This window comes from Salvelinus alpinus, chromosome 29, assembly GCF_045679555.1.
Source record: "Salvelinus alpinus chromosome 29, SLU_Salpinus.1, whole genome shotgun sequence".
In the NCBI taxonomy this organism is placed as follows: Eukaryota; Metazoa; Chordata; class Actinopteri; order Salmoniformes; family Salmonidae; genus Salvelinus; species Salvelinus alpinus.
Window position 1 is genome coordinate 47,460,612 of NC_092114.1, and position 22,518 is coordinate 47,483,129.

At 43.6% G+C, this 22,518-nt stretch overlaps 2 protein-coding genes across 2 annotated transcripts in view; one reads left to right on the forward strand and one right to left on the reverse strand.

The window, feature by feature from the left end:
- Window positions 1-1,049: 1,049 nt before the first annotated feature.
- The window catches only part of LOC139558923 (microtubule-actin cross-linking factor 1-like), a 92,896-nt gene continuing 71,427 nt past the window's right edge, over window positions 1,050-22,518 (reverse strand). Inside the window, exons 3-4 of the mRNA XM_071374425.1 lie at window positions 5,235-5,296; window positions 1,050-1,211 (exon numbers count right to left, since the gene is read on the reverse strand). Coding sequence (XP_071230526.1) covers window positions 1,050-1,211; window positions 5,235-5,296 — 224 coding nt within the window. The remainder of the gene's footprint in view (window positions 1,212-5,234; window positions 5,297-22,518) is intronic.
- On the forward strand, window positions 15,167-19,578 carry LOC139558854 (piggyBac transposable element-derived protein 4-like). The gene is made up of 2 exons (XM_071374363.1): window positions 15,167-16,140; window positions 16,841-19,578. Exons 1-2 carry the CDS (start codon window positions 15,782-15,784, stop codon window positions 18,555-18,557), a joined length of 2,076 nt encoding a protein of 691 aa, XP_071230464.1. The 5' UTR covers window positions 15,167-15,781; the 3' UTR covers window positions 18,558-19,578.

Consider the following 22,518-nt stretch of genomic DNA (forward strand, 5'->3'; position numbering starts at 1 on the left):
CCGCTCCTCCGCTCTCTCCACTGGCTTCCAGTTGAAGCTCGCATCCGCTACAAGACCATGGTGCTTGCCTACGGAGCTGTGAGGGGAACGGCACCTCCGTACCTTCAGGCTCTGATCAGGCCCTACACCCAAACAAGGGCACTGCGTTCATCCTCCTCTGGCCTGCTCGCCTCCCTACCTCTGAGGAAGTACAGTTCCCGCTCAGCCCAGTCAAAACTGTTCGCTGCTCTGGCACCCCAATGGTGGAACAAACTCCCTCACGACGCCAGGTCAGCGGAGTCAATCACCACCTTCCGGAGACACCTGAAACCCCACCTCTTTAAGGAATACCTAGGATAGGATAAAGTAATCCTTCTAACCCCCCCCCCCCCTTAAAAGAGTTAGATGCACTATTGTAAAGTGGTTGTTCCACTGGATATCATAAGGTGAATGCACCAATTTGTAAGTCGCTCTGGATAAGAGTGTCTGCTAAATGACTTAAATGTTAAATGTAAATTGCATTGACACGCAGTTCTCAGCCCGTACTCTACACAGACCGGTGAGCATAACCAATCAGAGCTGGACTAGGCCTTTATGCAAATAGACCATTGCCATATATGGATCTTGTCACGCATGCTCCCGCTTCCCCTCTCTGGCACTCAAGGGCGCCAGGCTGCCCATCATTACGCACACCTGTCACCATCGTTACGTGCATCAGCACTTCATTGGACTAACCTGGATTCATCTGGAGTATTAAATGTTCAACCCCTGTACTGCTTCTTGTCTCCCAGCGTATGTCCTTACAGAATGCTGACACCAAAAACGGAAGCACCAGGGAGTTTTGTTTTTTGTTTTGGTTGGTGACATCAGGCCCGGGTGCCGCTGCCGAAGGAACCGGTGGTGCCTTTGTGGGCTCGTCGTGCTTCCTCGCCTTAACTGGCTCAAGAGGTTTCCTTGCCTCGGTTGGCACAGAAGGCTCCCACACCACGTCATGCCTCAGCCGGTTTGCCAGGCTCCAACGCCTCAGCCGGTTTGTCGGGCTCCCATGCCTCATCCGGCTCGTTAGGCTTCTACTCCTCAGCCGGCTCATTGGGCTCCAACATCTCAACCGGTTTGTCGGGCTCCCACGCCTCAGCCGGTTCGTCGGACTCCCACACCTCAGCCGGATCGTCTGGCTCCCATGCCTCGGCAGGCCTGTCAGGCTCGCCCAGGTGGGACGCCGGGTGGCGCCCCTAGAGAGGGGGTACTGTCAAGCCTGCTCCCACTCCCCCTCTCTGGCGCTCGAGGGCACCAGGCTGCCTATCATTACGCACACCTGTCACCATCGTTACGCACATCAGCGCTTCATTGGACTCACCTGGACTCCTTCACGTTTTTGATTGCCTCCCCTATATCTGTCTATTCCTCACTTTCATCCCTCTCTCAGCATTGTCATTTTGTTTCCCCTGTCCAGACGCTGTCCGTGTTTTGTTTCATATCTGTTATTTATTAAATACTCATTCCCTGTACTTGCTTCTCGTCTCCCAGTGTCTGTTCTCACAGATCTGTGTCATTTACTTTGAACTGGACAGCATTTACAGCTGTGGTCGTGAGTAGATGCGCTTGTTTTGAGATTATTTATTTATATTTTTTATTTAACTAGGCAAGTCAGTTAAGAACAGCCTACCAAAAGGCAAAAGGTATCCTGCGAGGACGGGCGCTGGGATAAAAAAATATATATAAAAGAAATATAGAACAAAACACACATCACGACAAGAGAGACAACACAACATAACATAAAGAGATACCCATGACAACAACATAGCATTGCAACAACACATGACAACAACATGGTAGCAACACAACATGGCAGCAGCACAACATGGTAGCAGCACAAAATATTGTACAAACATTATTGGGCACAGACTACAGCACAAAGGACCAGAAGTTAGAGACAACAATACATCACGCAAAGGAGCCACAATTGTCAGTAAGAGTGTCCATGATTGAGTCTTTGAATTAAGAGATTGAGATAAAACTGTCCGGTTTGAGTGTTTGTTCCAGTCACTAGCTGCAGCGAACTGAAAAGAAAAGCAACCCAGGGATGTGTGTGCTTTGGGGACATTTATCAGAATGTGACTGGCATAATGGGTGTTGTATGTGGAGGATGAGGGCTGCAGTAGATATCTCAGATAGGGGGGAGTGAGGCCTAAGAGCGTTTTATAAATAAGCATCATTCCGTGGGTCTTGCGAAGGGGTATACAGAGATGACCAGTTTACAGAGGAATATAGAGTCCAGTGATGTGTCCTATAAGGAGCATTGGTGGCAAATCTGATGGCCGAATGGTAAAGAACATCTAGCCGCTCGAGAGCACCCCTACCTGCCGATCTATAAATTACGTCTCCGTAATTTAGCATGGGTAAGATGGTCATCTGAATCAGGGTTAGTTTAACAGCTGGGGAGAAAGAGGAGCGATTACGATAGAGGAAACCAAGTCTAGATTTAGCTTTAGCCTGCAGATTTGATATGTGCTGAGAGAAGGACAGTGTACCGTCTAGCCATACCCCCAAGTACTTGTCTGACGTGACTACCTCAAGCTCTAAACCCTCAAAAGGTAGTAATCACACCTATTGGGAGAGGGGCATTCTTCTTACCAAACCACATGACCTTTGTTTTGGACGTGTTCAGAACAAGGTTAAGGGCAGAGAAAGCTTGTTGGACACTAAGAAAGCTTTGTTGTAGAGTGCAAACACAAAATCTGGGGAGCGGCCAGCTGAGTATAAGACTCAGAAGAGCGTGGGGACTAGGATCAAGCCTTGGGGTACTCCCTTGGTGACAGGCAGTGGCTGAGACTTTATACACTGCACTCTTTGAGAGAGGTAGTTAGCAAACCAGGCCAAAGACCCCTCAGAGACACCAATACTCCTTAGCCGGCCCACAAGAATGGAATGGTCTACCGCAGTGGTTCTCAAACTTTTTATAGTCCCGTACCCCTTCAAACACCAGGTTCAGCGCACTCTCAAATGTTGTTTTTTGCTATAAGAATGCGTGTGAATTTTTGTCACAACTCAGCTCATGGGAATTGACAGAGAGCTCTTATAGGAACAGGGCACAAATAATAATAATCAATAATTTTGCTCTTTATTTAGCCTTACATATAAAACCTTATTTGTTCATAAAAAGGTTAATGAGAAGGGTGTGCTTGAAAGGATGCACTTAACTCTGCAATGTTGGGTTATATTGGAGAGAGTCTTAAATAATTTTCCACACACAGTCTGTGCCTGTATTCAGTTTTCATGCTAGTGAGGACCGAGAATCCACACATACGTAGGTACATGGTTGCAAAGGGCATCAGTGTCTTAACAGCGCGATTTGCCAAGGCAAGAAACTGAGCGCAGCACTATCCAGAAATCTGTCAGTTCTGATTAAATTCAATTTTCACAGAACCGCTTGTTGCAATTTCGATGAAGCTCTCTTGTTCAGATATCAGTAAGTGGACTGGAGGCATGGCATGAAAGGGATAACGAATCCAGTTGTTTGTGTTGCCTGTTTCGGGAAAGTACCTGCGTAATTGCGCACCAAGCTCACTCAGGTGCTTTGCGATATCACATATGACATTTTCCGTAAGCTTGAGTTCATTTGCGCACAAAAAATCATACAATGATGGAAAGACCCATGTGTTGTCCTTGTTAATGCAGACAGAAAAGAGCTCCAACTTCTTAATCATAGCCTCAATTTTGTCCCGCACGTTGAATATAGTTGCGAAGAGTCCCTGTAATCCTAGATTCAGATCATTCAAGCGAGAAAAAACGTCACCCAGATAGGCCAGTCGTGTGAGAAACTCGTCATCATGTAAGGGGTCAATTAAAAAACACATGCCAATACTTTGCCCCTTGATAGCCAGCGCACTTCTGTATGTTGTAAAAGCGTTTTATGGTCGTTGCCCATATCATTGCATATTGCAGAAAATGCATGAGAGTTCAGGGGCCTTGCTTTAACAAAGTTTACCATGGTTACATACGGACCGTTAGTGGAATTTCCACGAGAGTAATGGTTAATGTGGTTGGATGTTAATTATTTGACTAGGCTACCTGTATTTGACATTGTGTTGTTATTTTGCTGAACACTAGATAGTTTAAAATATATAGCCCCGTTGGAAAATATAAATGTGAAGCTTTTGATACAGTAGACCAGGTATTCCCAAACTGGGGTACATGTATGCCAAATAAAATGTGATTCACAATGTGAAGATTCAATGTGAATCACATTTTATTTGGCATACATGTACCCCAGTTTGGGAATACCTGGTCTACTGTATCAAAAGCTTTGTGCAAGTCAATGGGTGACACCCTCCAGGAGTCGTCCATCTTCCCCACTTATCCCCTGGGTATTTATACCTGTGTTTTCTGTCTGTCTGTGCCAGTTCGTCTTGTTTGTCAAGTCAACCAGCGTTTTGTCTCAGCTCCTGCTTTTCCCTAGTCTCTCTTTTCCTCGCTCTCCTGGTTTTGACCATTGCCTGTCCTGACTCTGAGCCCGCCTGCCTGATCACTCTGCCTGCCTCTGACCCTGCCTGCCATCCTGTGCCTTTGCCACTACTCTGGATTATCGACACCAGCCTTCCTTGACCTGTCATTTGCCTGCCCCTGTTGCTGTAATAAACAGCTTCTGCATTTGGGTCTTACCTGAAACTTGATACCTATAAGAGTTAGGATCAGCTTGATCTCCCCCTTTAAATAAAGGACAAACCGTGGCTGCCTTCCAAAGCAATGGGAACATCCCCAGAGAGGAGAGACATGTTAAAAAGGTCAGAGATAGGCTTGGCGATTATATGGGTAGCAACCTTTAAAGAAGAAAATGTCATACCACCACCCAGATGTTTTTTTGGGGTCAAGTTTAAGGAGCTCCTTTAGTGCCTCGGACTCAGTGACTGGCTGCAGGGATAAACTTTGTAGCAAGGCAGCTTCCAAGAACCTCCAAATCATATTTGGTAGTCACAATGGAATTATACAGTGCAAATCCATCTTTTTATGCAAACCAAGCTTCCGTTGAGTAATATCGGATGATTCATAATACTAAGGCAGCACCACAGGCCAGTGTTTTCCTTTTCTTACCATAGACACTTACACAACAGGCAGTGATAATAGTAGTACCAGTTATGTTTTATGACCCGCTGGCTGGATAGACTATAGTACCACACAGAAATGGCTGCAGCAATTAAACTGAGGAGCTGATGGATGAGCTCAAGAGTGAGGTGTTGTATATGTCCTCATCTTACCTTCATCAAGTGCTTGTTGACCCATTTCGTGAAGGTCTTTTTCTGTACCCGGTCCCGTTCATCTATGGTAGAGAGAGAAAGTGATGGTTAATATCAACAGCATGCAGAAACTCAACTTCAACTAAGAGACCAAGAGTTATATAGATATAGAATTCTGGGGTGTTTGAGGTAATGTCTATGGGGATCACAAACGTGTGAATAGTTCATACAGTCAAGTGGGGTGGTATGCTCACATCCATAACACTGGATCAGAGAGGATAATAATTTTGAACAAAAAAGTTGTTTAAAAAAAAGTTCCATCTAACAGTTCTTACAGTGCCTTGGAAACACACACTTTATATATAAAGGTATGTGGAACCCCCTTCAAATGACTCGATTTGGCTATTTCAGTCCCTGTAGGAATGTTACAACATCTAGTGGAAAGCCTTCCCAGAAAGGTGGAGGCTGTTAAAGCGGAAAAGGTGGGACCAACTCCATATTAATGCCTATAATTTTGGAACGATATGTTCAACGAGCAGGTGTCCGCATACTTTTGGTCATGTAGTGTATGAGGAGTGAGGGGGAGTACCTTACAGTGTTACCATTTGTTGCTCAACTGGGGAAGAGCAATCTCCCTAAATGAACATGTTCCACCTTGTAATACTGTTCTAAGGTCTGCTTTTGATTCCACCGTGTGATTACTAACTATAGAGGTCGGTCAACGCATGTCTGATTATGGGGAAGAGTGAAAACTGTCCTGCTATCGAACTCAACATCTACCAGCAGCAGGCGTGAGTTGTGCAATGTTTTTCACACAGTCTAACAACCAGGAACCTGATCCAAGCCTGGCAAGACCAATACCAAGGCAACCGAATTCTCACTCCCCTATTCAGTCTAATTCTGTACAGTAGTTTAACGCAGCATTACGATAAGAACATATAGCCAGCTACCGTACTATCTAAGCTTGAAATATAGAGACGGTTTAAGAGAGTGAGAATTGAGTACAGTTCATATGTATCAAAGGAAAGGCTAGCATGGGAGTTGAAGCTATAATTCATTCATAAGTCATCTGTGACATTGAGAAATAGAGTTTGATTTCATCCTCAGGATAAGCTATTAGATCAAAACAGATCTCATGTGACAATGAGAAAGAACAGAGCAATGTCAGGGGAGTCATGGGGCAGGGCAAAAGAGGAGAAGATGTGCCCCACCAGTGCCAAATCCCTTTACTGGTACTGCCTGTGTACCAACAAAGTAGTGGCAACGTGAGGTGCCACACACAACCTTTCCTGTTGTGCCAATGCAGCAACCTCATGGTAGGCAGCTAAGTCAAATCCCACTCAGATATGTCTTCAACAGTAAAACTGTTTCCCAAATGGCACTCTATTCCCTATAGTGCACTACATTTGACCAGCACCCCATATGACTGTATAGTGCACTATACAGGGAATAGGGTGCAATATGCGACCGAGCTTAACAGTCCCCCTGCTGTGACACCGACTATGATGTTTTACAGAAGCAAAAGTCAAGGGGTACCTGAAACAAACACTTAACATTCCAACCCCAAAGATGTTCCATTTCAAAACATCGTAATAGGAACTTAAATCAATTTATCATGAATGTGTGTTTTCGGTTGTAAAGCTATACAGTCTGGAACACTTTACTCCAAGCCATGGCTATAGCCGTTCATAGGCTGGGATACTGAGACAAGGATTGGAGTTAAGGGTTAGCCTTTCATAGTCTGAAATACTGAGACAAGGGTTAGAATTAAGAGTTAGCCTTTCATAGTGTGAGATACTGAGACAGAGGTTGATGTGAATTTGAAAGTTTTTCTTTATTTTATATTTTTCTTTAACCTTTTTTTTTTACAGGGAAGTCTTACTGAGACTAGGGTCTCTACTGATGAACCCCGCATAAATACATCAAACACATACAATATACAATAGACAAAATGACAAAACATGTTAAGAAAAACAGACATATTTCAAATCAAATCTAATGTTATTGATCCAAAAAACATATTTAGCAGATGTTATTGATGGTGTAGTGAAATGCTTGTGTTCCTACTGTACCTCCAACAGTGCAGTAGTATCTAACAATTCACAACAACACACACAAATCTAAAAGTTAAATAATGGACTAAAGAAATATATAAATATTAGATTGAGCAATGTCGGAGTGGCATTGACTAAAATACAGTAGAATATATTTTTTTATTTAACCTTTATTTAACTAGGCAAATCAGGTAAGAACAAACTCTCATTTACAATGGCGGCCTACTGGGGAACAGTGGGTTAACTGCCTTGTTCAGGGACAGAACGACAGATTTCTACCTTGTCAGCTAGGGGATTCAACCTTTCGGTAACTGGACCAACGCTCTAACCACTAGACTATATGAGATGAGTGAAGTAGTATGTAAACATTCAGTGACTAGTATTCCATTATTATCATTATTATTAATTCCATTATTCCAAGTCTATGTATACAGGGCAGCAGCCACCAAGGTGCAAGGTTGCGTAACCGGGTGGAAGGCGGCTAGTGATAGCTATTTAATAAATCTTCTTCAGGATCGGTGTCCCGTCCACGGGATGGTTGAGCTAACGTAGGCTAATGTGATTAGCATGAGGTTGTAAGTAACAAGAAAACTTCCCAGGACATAGACATATCTGATATTGGCAGAAAGCTTAAATTCATGTTAATCGAACTGCACTGTCCAATTTACAGTAGCTATTAAAGTGAAATAATACCATGCTATTGTTAGAGGAGAGTGCACCGTTTTATACTTGAAAAGTTATTAATAAACCAATTAGGCACATTTGGGCAGTCGTGATACAACATTTTGAACAGAAATGCAATAGTTCATTGGGTCAATCTAAAACTTTGCACATACACTGCTGCTATCTAGTGGCCAAAATCTAAATTGAAACTGGGCTGGAAAAATACATTATGGCCTTTCTCTTGCATTTCAAAGATGATAGTACAAAAAATACAAAATATCAGGTATTTTTTTCTTTGTATTATCTTTTACCAGATCTATTGTGTTATATTCTCCTACATTCCTTTCATATTTCCAAAAACTTCAAAGTGTTTCCTTTCAAATGGTATCAAGAATACGCATATCCTTGCTTCAGGGCCTGAGCTACAAGCAGTTAGATTTGGGTATGTCATTTTAGGTGAAAATTGAAAAAAAATTATCCTTATTTTAACAGTCTAATGGTCTTGAGATAGAAGCTGTTTTTCAGTCTCTCGGTCCCACCTTTGATGCACCTGTACTGATCTCACTTTCTGGATGATATCGGGGTGAACAGGCCATGGCTCAGGTGGTTGATGTCCTTGATGGTCTTTTTGGCCTTCCTGTGACATCTGGTGCTGCAGGTAGGGTCCTGGAGAGCAGGTAATTTGCCCCTGGTGATGCGTTGGGCAGACCAACCGCACCACACTCTCAAAAAGCCATGTGGTTGTTGGCGGTACAGTTGCCGTACCAGGCAGTGATACGGCCCGACAGAATGCTCTCAATTGTGCATCTGGTGGACCATTTCAGATCGTCAGTGATGTGTCCACCTTCTCCACTGCTATCCCGTCGATGTGGATAGAGGAGTGCTCCCTCTGCTGTTTCCTGAAGTCCACGATCAGCTCCTTGGTTTTGTTGATGTTGAGTAAGAAGTTATTTTCCTGGCACCACTCTCCCAGGGCCCTCACCTCCTCCCTGTAGGCTGTCTCATCATTGTTGCTAATCAGGCCTTCTACTGTTGTGTCGTCTGCAAACTTGATGATTGAGTTGGAGGTGTGCGTGGCCACGCAGTCATGGCTGAACAGGGAGTACAGGAGGGGGCTGAACACGCACCCTTGTGGGCCTCTGTGTTGAGGAGGTGTTGTTTTCTACCTTCACGACCTGAGGGCGGCCCGTCAGGAAGTCCAGGACCCAGTTGCAAAGGGCAGGGTTCAGACTCAGGGCCCAGAGCTTAATGAGGAGCTTGGAGGGTACTGCTGTGTTGAATGTTGAGCTATGGTCAATGAACAGCATTCTTACATAGGTATTCCTCTTGTCCAGATGGTAGAGGCAGTGTGCAGTGTGATGGCAATTGCATCGTCTGTGGATCTATTGGAGCGGTAAGAAAATTGAAGTGGGTCTAGGGTGTCAGGTAAGGTAGAGGTGGATATGATCCTTAAATAGCCTCTCAAAGCACTTCATAAAGACAGAAGTGAATGCTATGCGGAGACAGTCATTTAGTGCAGTTACCTTTGCTTTCCTGGTTACAGGAACAATTGTGGACATCTTGAAGCAAGTGGCGACAGCAGACTGGATAGGAGAGACTGAATATGTCCTTAAACACTCCAGCCAGCTGGTATACGCATGCTCTAAGGATGCGGCTAGGGATGCCGTCTGGGCCGGCAGCCTTGCGAGGGTTAACATGTTTAAATGCCTTACTCACATCGGCCACGGAGAAGGAGAACCCACAGTCCTTGGTATCTGGCCGCATCAGTTTTTTACTGGTCTATTCTCTTAGCAAACATGAATTTAGTTATGGTCCACAATCTCTTGGCAATGTGTTATCCTCAAAGCGGGCGAAGAAGGTGTTTAGCTTGTCCGGAAGGAAGACGTCAGTGTCCACGACGTGGCTGGTTTTCCCTTTGTAGTCTGTGATTGTTTGTAACAGTAAATGATGCAGTTTGTAAGGTTACTCTGCCTAGTCTCTAAGACTTCTGCTTCCATTATTGCTCAAAACACTGCTTCATGAAGAGTGCAGAGAGAGCATGTATGTCACGACTTCCGCCGGAGTCGGTCCCTCTCCTTGTTCGTGCGGTGTTCGGCGGTCGACGTCACCGGCCTTCTAGCCATTGCCGATCCACTTTTCATTTTCCATTTGTTTTGTCTTTGTTTTCTACACACCTGGTTTCAATTCCCCCATTACATGTTAATTATTTAAGCCTCTGGTTTCCCCCATGTTTGTGTGCGTGGTTGTTCTATTGTTCAGGCTGTTACTGACGGCTGGTATTTTGTTGCCGGGTTTTGTTATTACGCCCGTTTATTTCATGGTACCGGTATTTTTCCCGCATCGTAGTATTGTGTTTATACTGGTGTTATCTTGTATTAAATACCTTGTCCACGCATCTCAGCTCTCCTGCGCCTGACTCCTTTCACCAGTTACCCATGGCCTTGACAATGTAGTCCAGTGGGTGTGTTCTCGATCAAGTCTGTGAATGCTATTACCGCACAAACATTCTCTTCCCTTTTTCCCTCACTTGCTCTTGCAAAAAGCCTGCCTGCATGCCAGTGGTGGAAAAAGTACCCAATACAAGTAAAGATACCTTAATAGAAAAGTCACAGAGTAAAATACTACTTGAGTAAAAGTGTATAAGTATATGGTTTTAAATATACTTAAGTATCAAAAGTAAATGTAATTGCTGAAATATACTTATGGATCAAAACCAGATGGCACAATGTTCTTCGTTTTTTATTTATGGATAGCCAGGGGCACACTCCAACACTCAGACATAATTTACAAACGAAGCATTTGTGTTTAGTGAATCCACCAGATCAGAGGCAGTAGGGATGACCAGGGATGTTCTCTTGATAAGTGTGTGAATTGGACCATTTTCCTGCCCTGCTAAGCATTCAAAATGTAATGAGTAAAAAGTACATTATTTTCTTTAGGAATGTAAATTAAGTAAACGTTTTCAAAAATATAAATTGTAAAGTAAAGATACCACAAAAAAACGATTTAATTAGAATTTTAAAGTATTTTTACTTAATTACGTTACACCACTGCTGCAAGAAACAATGTCAGGGCCTGTGTGCACTGCAAAGGAACATCCCATCTCCTAAGGTTTTACCTTAGAAGAAATGGTGTCATTAAAAGCAGCATATAAATGTAGGTTTCATATCCATACACATTTTTTATGAGAAAAAGTGTTTCACGCCTACTCCTACTCCTGCTCACTCTCTCCGGTGCTTGACATCGCCGGTCTACTAACCACCAGTCCTGGCAACCCACATTGCGCACACCTGGCAACCATCATTGCTCCCCATCGTTAAGCACACCTGGACTTCATTTACATTTACATTTTAGTCATTTAGCAGACGCTCTTATCCAGAGCGACTTACAGTAGAGTGCATACATTTTATTACATTTTTTTTTTTTTTTTACATACTGAGACAAGGATATCCCTACCGGCCAAGAGCAGACGCTCTTATCCAGAGCGACTTACAATAGAGTGCATACATTTTTTTTTTTTTTTTTTATTACATTTTTACATACTGAGACAAGGATATGCCTACCGGCCAAACCCTCCTTACCGGCCAAACCCTCCCTAACCCGGACGACGCTATGCCAATTGTGCGTCGCCCCACGGATCTCCCGGTTGCGGCCGGCTGCGACAGAGCCTGGGCGCGAACCCAGCCCAGCCTGGGCGCGAACCCAGAGACTCTGGTGGCGCAGCTAGCACTGCGATGCAGTGCCCTAGACCACTGCGCCACCCGGGAGGTGGCGCAGTGGACTTCATCACCACCCTGATTACTCTCCCTTCATATAGCCCTCACCAACCTCAGTCATCAGGCAGTATTGGTTCTGTTTTCATTTCCAGGTGTGTCGCTTGTTTTGTAACTCTCCATGTTTGATATTATTAAACTCACCATATGCACCTCCTTCCTGACTCCCTGCGTCTTTGTTACAAAGTGCTCGGTACTTAAAGTGGAACTGACTGCGTTTTAACTTCTTTGCAGATATGAAACAAACATAAAATCATATCATTCAAATAGCAAATTCCAAGTTTATGCTTCAAAACCAACTTTATAATAAGTTTGAAAAATAGGTTATTTTTGACTCAAAATTCCATGACGTTACAGTAAGGCATTGTTGGCAGAATAGATAGATGCAGTTAAATGCATGAGTAATATAATTCACCAATACATTTCTTGGTAGTCCAAAAAATATTCAGGTTCTAAATCACAGCTAGTCTGGTACATTGTTTGCTGCCTCCACCTATTCGGCTGTTTCAGTTTCAATGACAAATATTTGAACAAAAACGGACGACTGTAACTAAGACTGGGAATGTCAATACAATCAAACTAGCGAGGGCAATGATCACAAGTCAGTGGCTAATAAGCTAGTACACGTGTCACACACAAGGCCCACGGGCCGAATAGGACACACAAGCAAGTATAAATGACTCAACAGTTGAGTCATCTACTTTATGAAAATACAGTCTGATGCACTCGCATTGGTGAATTCAACTTCAATTTTACTGCTTTCGTGTGTCCCGTTTATAGCGTGCAGTGGAGGGAAAGTGTACAGGCACATGCCACAGTCCTAGCTAGGCTACATAAAATGTTGCAGTCTGGTTTCAGTTTTTAAAGCTTGACAATAAATAACCAAAAAACTAAACATGCAACAAAACCCTATGCTTGCTACTCAACTACAATACACTTTGAGTGCACCATACAGCAATACTGCATTCAACCACACCGGTGATCCATGCAGTGCAAAAAAAATGAAAAACATGTTTTAAGTTTAAATGTTATAACAACCTAGCTATAGCTACATTTTTGTTATTTGGAGTTTTGAAATACTTTTTGATTAGCATATTATGCACATTTGCAAGGATAGGAGCAAAGGCTGGACAAATATTATGTATATCTTCAAATATTATTTATTATATTTTTTTGTTTTAATATGTTAAAATGCTATATAGACAGCATCCTATGTGCATAAGTGGACATTATAAAGGGCAATACTTTTCTGATAAAACAATGGCCAGCTTGGGTCACAGTTGCAAGTGGTTTTGTAAAAGCAAATAGGATATGTCTGGCCCGTGATTTCCTTGTGTTTTTCAATATGGCAAGTGCGCTGATTGAGTTTGACACCCCTGGGCTAGCGTATCTATTTATGTAGCTACTAGATTTTATTTAGCAAGCTAAATACACAGTGCCTAAAGATAGCTAGCTAGCTGCTGGGAGGATGTTATGTCATTGGAAGAATGGGTGAGTGACTGACTTTTTCTCCTCATATTGTTTTTCGGTGGCTACAGCTAGAGATGCAGGTGTCATGCAGGTGTCAATTTGATAGCTAGCTATGCCGAACTTAAACAACGTATTAGCACATCTCTTAGTAGTCAATCAAATGTATTTTTCATCGATCAAATGGGAGACTTCCCATTTAGTTGTCAAAACGTAGGTTGGGACAGGCATGCATTGGCAGGCAAGCTGCAGAAGGACAAGCAGACTACTATTCCCCATCGTTTATCAGTGCATCGTTTGATGGCCAACTACAGTAGCTGAAAAAGTTTGAGGGTTTATCTAATGTTCCCTCGTTAGATTTTAGCTCATCTCGTGCTAGCATTAGTTGTTGATCTTGTTGTTGATGTGCATAGGCAACCGAGGGTGAGAGAACCTACCTTTTCATGGTTGTTTGATCTATAGGACTGTGAAGTTCCCAAACGTAAGAGGACTCCCGTGGTATTTATATAATTGCACTGTATTTTGTGGCTTTTGAAGAATTAGTTCTAAAGATTTAAAGTCGCACTGTTGCTACTGCCTGTAAACACACAGTCCAGTTCAAAGCTGGATGTTGATCCAATATGGAGTAGCAGTCAGGCGTCTTTGTCTTCGTCTTGTCGTGTCCCATGTATATATCATTTAAAATATTTTTCTTTGCATATATTTTTTCATATTTTTCTTAGCCTCAACCTCAACATACTCTCCTGCAACCCGCCTCACCCAATGCGGTATGAATCTGCTATTTTCTTTACTTTAGAACCGGAATCCCCAACAGAAGCTAGCCAGCTAACTAGCTACTAACTAGTAGTCAGCTAGCCACTGCTAGCGGACAACCCCTGCCAGTCTGCTCAGCGCGATTCAACCCAGAGCATATTGGACTTATCTTTTTCTCCATATCTCCGGATTCCTACCGCCACTCCTTGGGCTACAATACCTATTTTGCCAATTGGCCTGGACCCCTTTTACTGCCGATACGGAGCCCGGCTGATTCATCACGCCTGGACTACCAGTGTAATCCACCCGAGGGATTTTTTCAACAGGCTCCTCCATCGCGACGTCCCCTGAATATTCATCTGCTAGCCTGCTAGCCGCGACCCGCTAGAGCATACCGGACTGTTAGCTGAAGAGGTCCATCAGCCAATTTCTTGGGCTACTATACCTATTTTGCCAATTGGACTGGACCCTTTTACTACACTGAGCCCTGCTGATCCATCACGACTGGTCTGCTGACGTAACTGCACGAGGGAGCTACAACAGACTTACTCCGTCGCAACGTCCCTCTAAGGCCCTTCTGATAGCCTGCTAGTCCCGGCCCGCTAGCTGTCTGAATCACAGTGTCTCCAGCCCGCCTAACTACTCCCTGGACCCTATGATCACTTGGCTACGCATGCCTCTCCCTAATGTCAATATGCCGTATCCATTGCTGTTTTGGTTAGTGATTATTGTCTTATTTCACTGTAGAGCCTCCAGCCCTGCTCAATATGCCTTAGCTAACCCTTTCGTTCCACCTCCCACACATGCAGTGACCTCACCTGGTTTAAATGGTGTCTCTAGAGACAATACTCTCATCGTCACTCAATGCCTAGGTTTACCGCCACTGTATTCACATCCTACCATACTTTTGTCTGTACATTATGCCTTGAATAAATTATACCGCGCCCAGAAACCTGCTCCTTTTACTCTCTGTTCCGAACGTACGAGACAACCAGTTCTTATAGCCTTTAGCCGTACCCTTATCCTACTCCTCCTATATTCATCTGGTGATGTAGAGGTTAATCCAGGCCCTGTAGTGCCTAGCTCCACTCCCATTCCCCAGGCGCTCTTATTTGTTGACTTCTGTATCCGTAAAAGCCTTGGTTTCATGCATGTTAACCTCTAGTTAGTACTGATCCCGGATACGGGTTTGAAAATAGACAACATACGGTGTTCGCCACAAATAGTCATATTAAACATTCCTGAAAATACAAGTGTCTCACATGCTTCAAAAGCCTCGAATCTTGCTAATCTAACTGCGTTGTCAGATTTAAAAAATGATTTACTGCGAAAGAATAGGATGCGATTATCTGAGCTCAGCGCTCCATAAATAAATACTTTTCAACCAGCACAAGCGTAACAATATCACAGATTGGGTTGAAAGAAATGGTTTACCTGTTGAAAATCTTTCTCTGTTTGCAATCCCAAGGCTCATTGTTACACACTGAATGGTCTTTTGTTCGGTTAAATCCATTCTTTATAGCCTAACACGAAACATTTTGTGAACGCTTATGTCGTTGAATTTCATGTCATTAAATTTTCGGCGAAACATCCGACCTAAATACATTGACTAAACCTGACGTTATCCAGTCAAGGTTGGTTTCATTGAAATCAACTGTTTGTCTGTAACACAACCAAACTTGATGGGTCATTTTGCGGGACGTATTGATCCGAAAAAAACGATTGGAAGACATCGACCTCCGACCTCATTTGCATACCAATCGGATGACCACTGTCTCTTTGATTGACTGTATTTTAACCCAATGACCACTCATCGTCTTGAAATCTAGCTGGTTAGATAGCCAATGAACAGACGTAAATGGCACTATCAAATGGTAATTTGTTTGGAGATGAACTCACACGGGGAACGTGTGCGCAACAGAAGTCTTTTCAAATCGCATTTCAACGAGGAAGGTCTGAAAATTATTACGCACAGCGGTATATCGGCAACGCGCATCTTCAACTTTATTCAACATCATTTTCATCGAACATTATGGCGAATAAGTCTGGGAAAGCTAAGTCCAAGACTAGATTTAGCAATGTAGAGGCAATTTTAGAGGAACTTGATCGTGGTACAGATACAGAAATGTTGTCTGAGGAGGAATCGGTTGGAGCGTGTTCATTTGATTCAGAGACGGAGGCATATTTCTTAGAAGGAGAGGATATCGTTTTGGATTGGTAAGTTCTTGTCATGCTAATGCCGTTTGTAATATAAAATGTTATTAGCGATTGTTTTTAGTTTTAGTTGCAATATATGCACATTTTATGAAATGTGCAACGTACACGTGGTCTATTCATTGTGAGTGAGGGTACGTTTGTATAGCATGTAGCATGTCTACTGTATGTCTACTGTACTTTGACAATATATTATGGTAGCATGGCCTCAGATATGATTTGAAACCAGTGATTGTTTAGTTCCATGTTCTCTTTCTCTAAATAAATAAATAATGTATTTCTGTAGAATGTAACAGCCAACACACAAAGCTAGCATGTGTACTCTACTATAACACATACAGCCAGCATGTGTACTGTACTTTGACAATATATTATGGTAGCATGGCCTCAGATATGATTTGAAACCAGTGATTGTTTAGTTCCATGTTCTCTCTCTCTAAATAAATAAATAAAAATGTATTTCTGTAGAATGTAACAGCCAACACACAAAGCTAGCATGTGTACTCTACTATAACACATACAGCCAGCATGTGTACTGTACTTTGACAATATATTATGGTAGCATGGCCTCAGATATGATTTGAAACCAGTGATTGTTTAGTTCCATGTTCTCTCTCTCTAAATAAAAATGTATATGTTTATTATACCTGTTGATACAGGGCTCATATGTGAAACTATTCTAACTGAAAATTTTTATTCACAGTGGCACTGATTCCGACTGGGAGCCCCCAGCAGAGCCCCCAGCAGAGCCCCCAGCGCCAACTTGTTCTTCCAGCCGGACCCCTGCTGTCTCTGGGCCATCTACCGGTGTGAAGGCGCCGACAAAGAAGCGGAAGAGGGGAAGTGTGCCACCTGCTAGAGAAGGGACAGAAGGGCGTTGGCACACTGTCCTGGAAGATGATGTGGAGCCACCCCAGCCTACTTTCCGACCGAAAAGGGAGCCTGGACCTCAGGTGAACTCGACCACAACTTACAGCCCACTTGAGCTTTTCCAGTTGTTTTTCACCCATTCTGTTGTAGGTTCACTCGTGTCTAACACGAATAAGTTTGGGAAGAAGAAGCAGGAAGGCAAAAAGGTAGCATGGAAGCCTGTATCCATGTCAGACTTTTACTGCTACCTTTCAATGGTCATCTACATGGGGCTGGTGAAGCTGAAGAGCCTGATTGACTACTGGAAGACGTCATCACTATACCAACTGCCTTTCCCCATGACTGTTATGTCCTGCAAAAGGTTTCTGGTTGTTTCACAGGCGCTACACATCAGTGACCCAAAGGTTGATGAAGAGAATGAAAAGAAGAAAGGCACAGCAACGTTTGATAGACTGTGCAAAATCAAACCTCTCTACTCCAGCATTGTTGAGGCCTGCAAGACCTACTTTCAGCCAGCCCAGAACCTGTCCATCGATGAGAGGATGGTAGCCTCAAAGGCCAGAATTGGCCTCAAACAATACATGCGTAACAAGCCAACCAAGTGGGGTTACAAGCTGTTTGTTTTGGCTGATTCTGTGTGTGCCTACACATGCAATTTCTTTGTCTATGAGGGGAAGAACACTTGTGCGACTGGTAAGGGACTTAGCTATGACTCTGTGATGGAGTTATTGGATTTCCAACTGCTGGGGAAGGGCTACAAACTATTTGTGGATAACTTCTACACAAGCCCTACCCTGTTCACAGACCTGAGGAAGCGGGAAGTGTGGGCTTGTGGCACCATTCGCACCAACCGGGTGGGCTTTCCGAAGACCAAGGTGAATGACATGCCTAAGCGGGCTGAGCGGGGGGCCATGCGATGGATACGCGAAGATGGCCTGCTTTTTGTAAAGTGGATGGATACCCGGGAAGTCGTGATGTGTTCAACTATACACAAGTCCTTCAATGGGGATCATGTTGCCCGGCGTATCAAGGATGGCACTGGGAATTGGACCACCAAAAATGTCCCCATTCCAACTGCAGTGAAGGACTACAACAAGAGCATGGGAGGTGTGGACCTATCAGATGCGCTGATAGGCTATTATAATGTTCTCCATAAGACGATGAAATGGTATAAGACGTTCTTCTATCATTTCGTCGACATTGCTGTGGTGAATGCATTCATCCTACAGAAGGAAATGGCTAAGAGCTGTGGAAAGCCCTTCCTCACACAGAAAGCCTTCAGAGAGCAGCTCATCAAGGAGCTTGCTGCCTACAGCACCACTGCACCAAGCCCTGTCCCTTCTGCTCCTGCCACAAGTGTTCATCTGCCCAGATATATTTGTGCAGACATGGATGTGCCTAAGGGCCAAAAGGGCACAGCATGGAGGCGTTGCTGTGTTGTTTGTAAGATGAAGTCGCCCATCACATGCACCACATGCTCGGTGACCCTCTGCTTTACATCAGAAAGAGACTGCTATAGCATCTGGCATCGACAGCAGAATATTGTGTAGAGCTTTGGCAAAGTGGGTGGGGTTATGTTATATCTGGAGTACTGTTCCTGTCTTATCCTGTGTGAATTTAAGTATGCTCTCTCTTTCTCTCCTTCTTTCTCTGAGAACCTGAGCCCCAGGACCATGCGTCATGACCCCCTGGCATGATGACTCCTTGCTGTCCCCAGTCCACCCGACCTTGCTGCTGTTCCAGTTTCAACTGTTCTGCCTGCAGCTATGGAACCCTACCTAAACTGTTCATTTTTACTCTTGAGGTGCTGTCCTGTTGCACCCTCTACAACCACTGTGATATCTACCCGGCACAGCCAGAAGAGGACTGGCCACCCCTCATAGCCTGGTTCCTCTCTAGGTTTCTTCCTAGGTTTTGCCTTTCTAGTTTTTCCTAGCCACCGTGCTTCTACACCTGCATTGCTTGCTGTTTGGGGTTTTAGGCCGGGTTTCTGTATAGCACATTGAGACATTAGCTGATGTAGGAAGGGCTATGTAAATACATTTGATTTGATAGAGGACTGAGGGTCTTCCAAATATTGAAAGTGTAAATAGTCACCCATGTTATTTTGTAAATGTATATTTTATTTATTTTTGGGGGGAAAAAAATTATAAGAAAAATTTAAATATTTTTTTTATAAAAAAAAAATCGATTTTTCTTTCATTTTTTTCCCTCATTTTTTTTGTGGGGCGTGTTAGAATACCATTTTGGTGTTTTGTATATAGTTATTTGTTTCAGAATGTATACCTTCACCAATTTGGCCACTTGGGTACATTTGGGCTACTTGTGTGGGACACCTGGGTAGCCTCATGATAAATGTCATGTAGCACACTCATTTTGGAAGTTATCATTCTGAAACTTTGCACAAGTACTGTTGCCTTCTTATGTTTTTCACTGAAATTGTTCCCATGTTCATATCTAGATGTTTGTTTTATCTTGTTCATTTTAATTATGATGATACAACAATTAAAATGAAAAAACGTATGGTTTTTTTCATTGTATTATCAAAACCAGATCTATTGTGTTTTATTCTCCTACATTCAATTCACATTTACACAAACTTCAGAGTGTTTTCTTTCAAATGGTACCAAGAACATGCATATCCTTGCTCCTGGGCCTGAGCTAGAGACAGTTAGATTTGGGTATGTCTTCAGGCGGAAATTGAAAAGGGGGGGAGGGGTATTCTCAAAAGGTTAACATTAGAAGCCTCCTCCCTAAATTAGTTTTATTCACTGCTTTAGCACACTCTAACAACCCGGATGTCCTAGCCGTGTCTGAATCCTGGCTTAGGAAGGCCACCAAAAACCCTGAAATTTCCATCTCTAACTATAACAGTTTCCGACAAGTTAGAACTGCCAAAGGGGGAGGAGTTGCAATCTACTGCGGAGAATAGCCTGCAGAGTTCTGTCTTACTATCCAGGTCTATGCCCAAACAATTCGAGCTTCTACTTTTAAAAATCCCCCTTTCCAGAAACAAGTCTCTCACAGTTACTATGGACCACCTTCTGCCGCCAGCTGTACCCTGGACACCATATGTGAATTGATTGCCCCTCAAATGTCTTCAGAGCTCGTGCTGCTAGGTGACCTAAACCGGGAAATGCTTAACACCCCGGCCATCCTACAATCTAAGCTTGATGCCCTCAATCTCACACAAATGATCAATGAACCTACCAGGTACAACCGCAAATCCGTAAACACGGGCACCCTCATAGATATCATCCTAACCTACCTGCCCTCCAAATACACTTCTGCTGTCTTCAATCAGGACCTCAGCGATCAGTGCCTCATTGCCTGCGTCCGTAATGGGTCAGCGGTCAAACGACCACCCCTCATCACCGTCAAACGCTCCCTAAAACACTTCAGTGAGAAGGCCTTTCTAATCTACCTGGCCCGGGTATCCTGGAAGGATATTGACCTCATTCCGTCAGTAGAGGATGCCTGGTTATTCTTTAAAATGCTTACCTCACCATCTTAAATAAGCATGCCCCATGACCAGCACAAAAACATCCTGTGGCATACTGCATTAGCATCGAATAACCCTCGCGGTATGCAACTTTTCAGGGAAGTTAGGAACCAATATACACAGGCAGTTAGGAAAGGAAAGGCTAGCTAGCCTAGCTTTTTCAAACAGAAATGTGTAACACAAACTCCAAAAAGTTCTGTGACACTGTAAAGTCCATGGAGAATAAGAGCACCTCCTCCCAGCTGCCCACTGCACTGAGACTAGGAAACACTGTCACCACCGATAAATCCACGATAATTGAGAATTTCAATAAGCATTTTTCTACGACTGGCCACGCTTTCCACCAGGCTACCCCTACCCCGGTCAACAGCTCTGCACCCCTCACAGCAACTTGCCCAAGCCTCCACCATTTCTCCTTCACCCAAATCCAGATAGCTGATGTTCTGAAAGAGCTGCAAAATCTGGACTCCTACAAATCAGCCAGGCTAGACAATCTGGACCCTCTCTTTCTAAAATGATCCACAAAAATTGGTGCAATCCCTATTACTAACCTGTTCAACTTCTCTTTCGTATCGTCTGAGATCCCCAAATATTGGAAAGCTGCCGCGGTCATCCCCCTCTTCAAAGGGGGAGACACTCTAAACCCAAACTGCTACAGACCTATATCTATCCTACCCTGCCTTTCTAAGGTCTTCGAAAGCCAAGTTAACAAACAGATCACCGATCATTTCGAATCCCACCGTACCTTCTCCGGTATGCAATCTGGTTTCCGAGCTGGTCATGGGTGCACTTCAGGCACGCTCAAGGTCCTAAACGATATCATAACCGCCATCGATAAGAGAGAATACTGTGCAGCTGTATTCATCGACCTGGCCAAGGCTTTCGACTCTGTCAATCACCACATTCTTATCGGCAGACTCAACAGCCTTGGTTTCTGAAATGACTGCCTTGCCTGGTTCACCAACTACTTCTCAGACAGAGTTCAGTGTGTCAAATCGGAGGGCCTGTTGTCCGGACCTCTGGCAGTCTCTATGGGGGTGCCACAGGGTACAATTCTCGGGCCGACTCTTTTCTCTGTATACATCAATGATGTCGCTCTTGCTGCTGGTGATTCTCTGATCCACCTCTACGCAGACGACACCATTCTATAAACTTCTGGCCCTTCTTTGGACACTGTGTTAACTAACCTCCAGGCGAGCTTCAATGCCATACAACTCTCCTTCCGTGGCCTCCAACTGCTCTTAAATGCAAGTAAAACTAAATGCAAGCTCTTCAACCGATCGCTGCCCCAAAGCCAATTCCTACCTTTGGACGCCTTTACTTCCAGTTCTCTGCTGCCAATGACTGGAACGAATTGCAAAAGTCACTGAAGTTGGAGACTCATATCTCCCTCACTAACTTTAAGCACCAGCTTTCAGAGCAGCTCACAGATCACTCCACCTGTACGTAGTCAATCTGTAAATAGCCCATCCAACTACCTCATCACCGTACTGTTATTTATATATTATTATTTTTTGCTCCTTTGCACCCCAGTATCTCTACTTGCACATTCATCTTCTGCACATCTATCACTCCAGTGTTTAATTGCTAAATTGTAATTATTTTGCCACTATGGCCTATTTATTGCCTTACCTCCCTTATCTTACCTCATTTGCACACACTGTATATAGACTTTTTCTATTGTGTTATTGACTGTATGTTTGTTTATTCCATGTGTAACTCTGTGTTGTTGTTTGTGTCGCACTGCTTTGCTTTATCTTGGCCAGGTCGCAGTTGTAAATGAGAACTTGTTCTCAACTAGCCTACCTGGTTAAATAAAGGGGAAATAAAAATAAATAAAAATAAAAAGCGAATGATGGCATGCCCATGTGGCAAATGGCTTATTTGCATATAAGCCTAATGCAGCTCTGATTGGGTATGGAGCACCGGTCTGAGTAGACTCCGATCCTGGACAAGACAGATGTTTATTTAGGTTTTATTTGTGCTATTAATCTATGAATTGTCCAAAC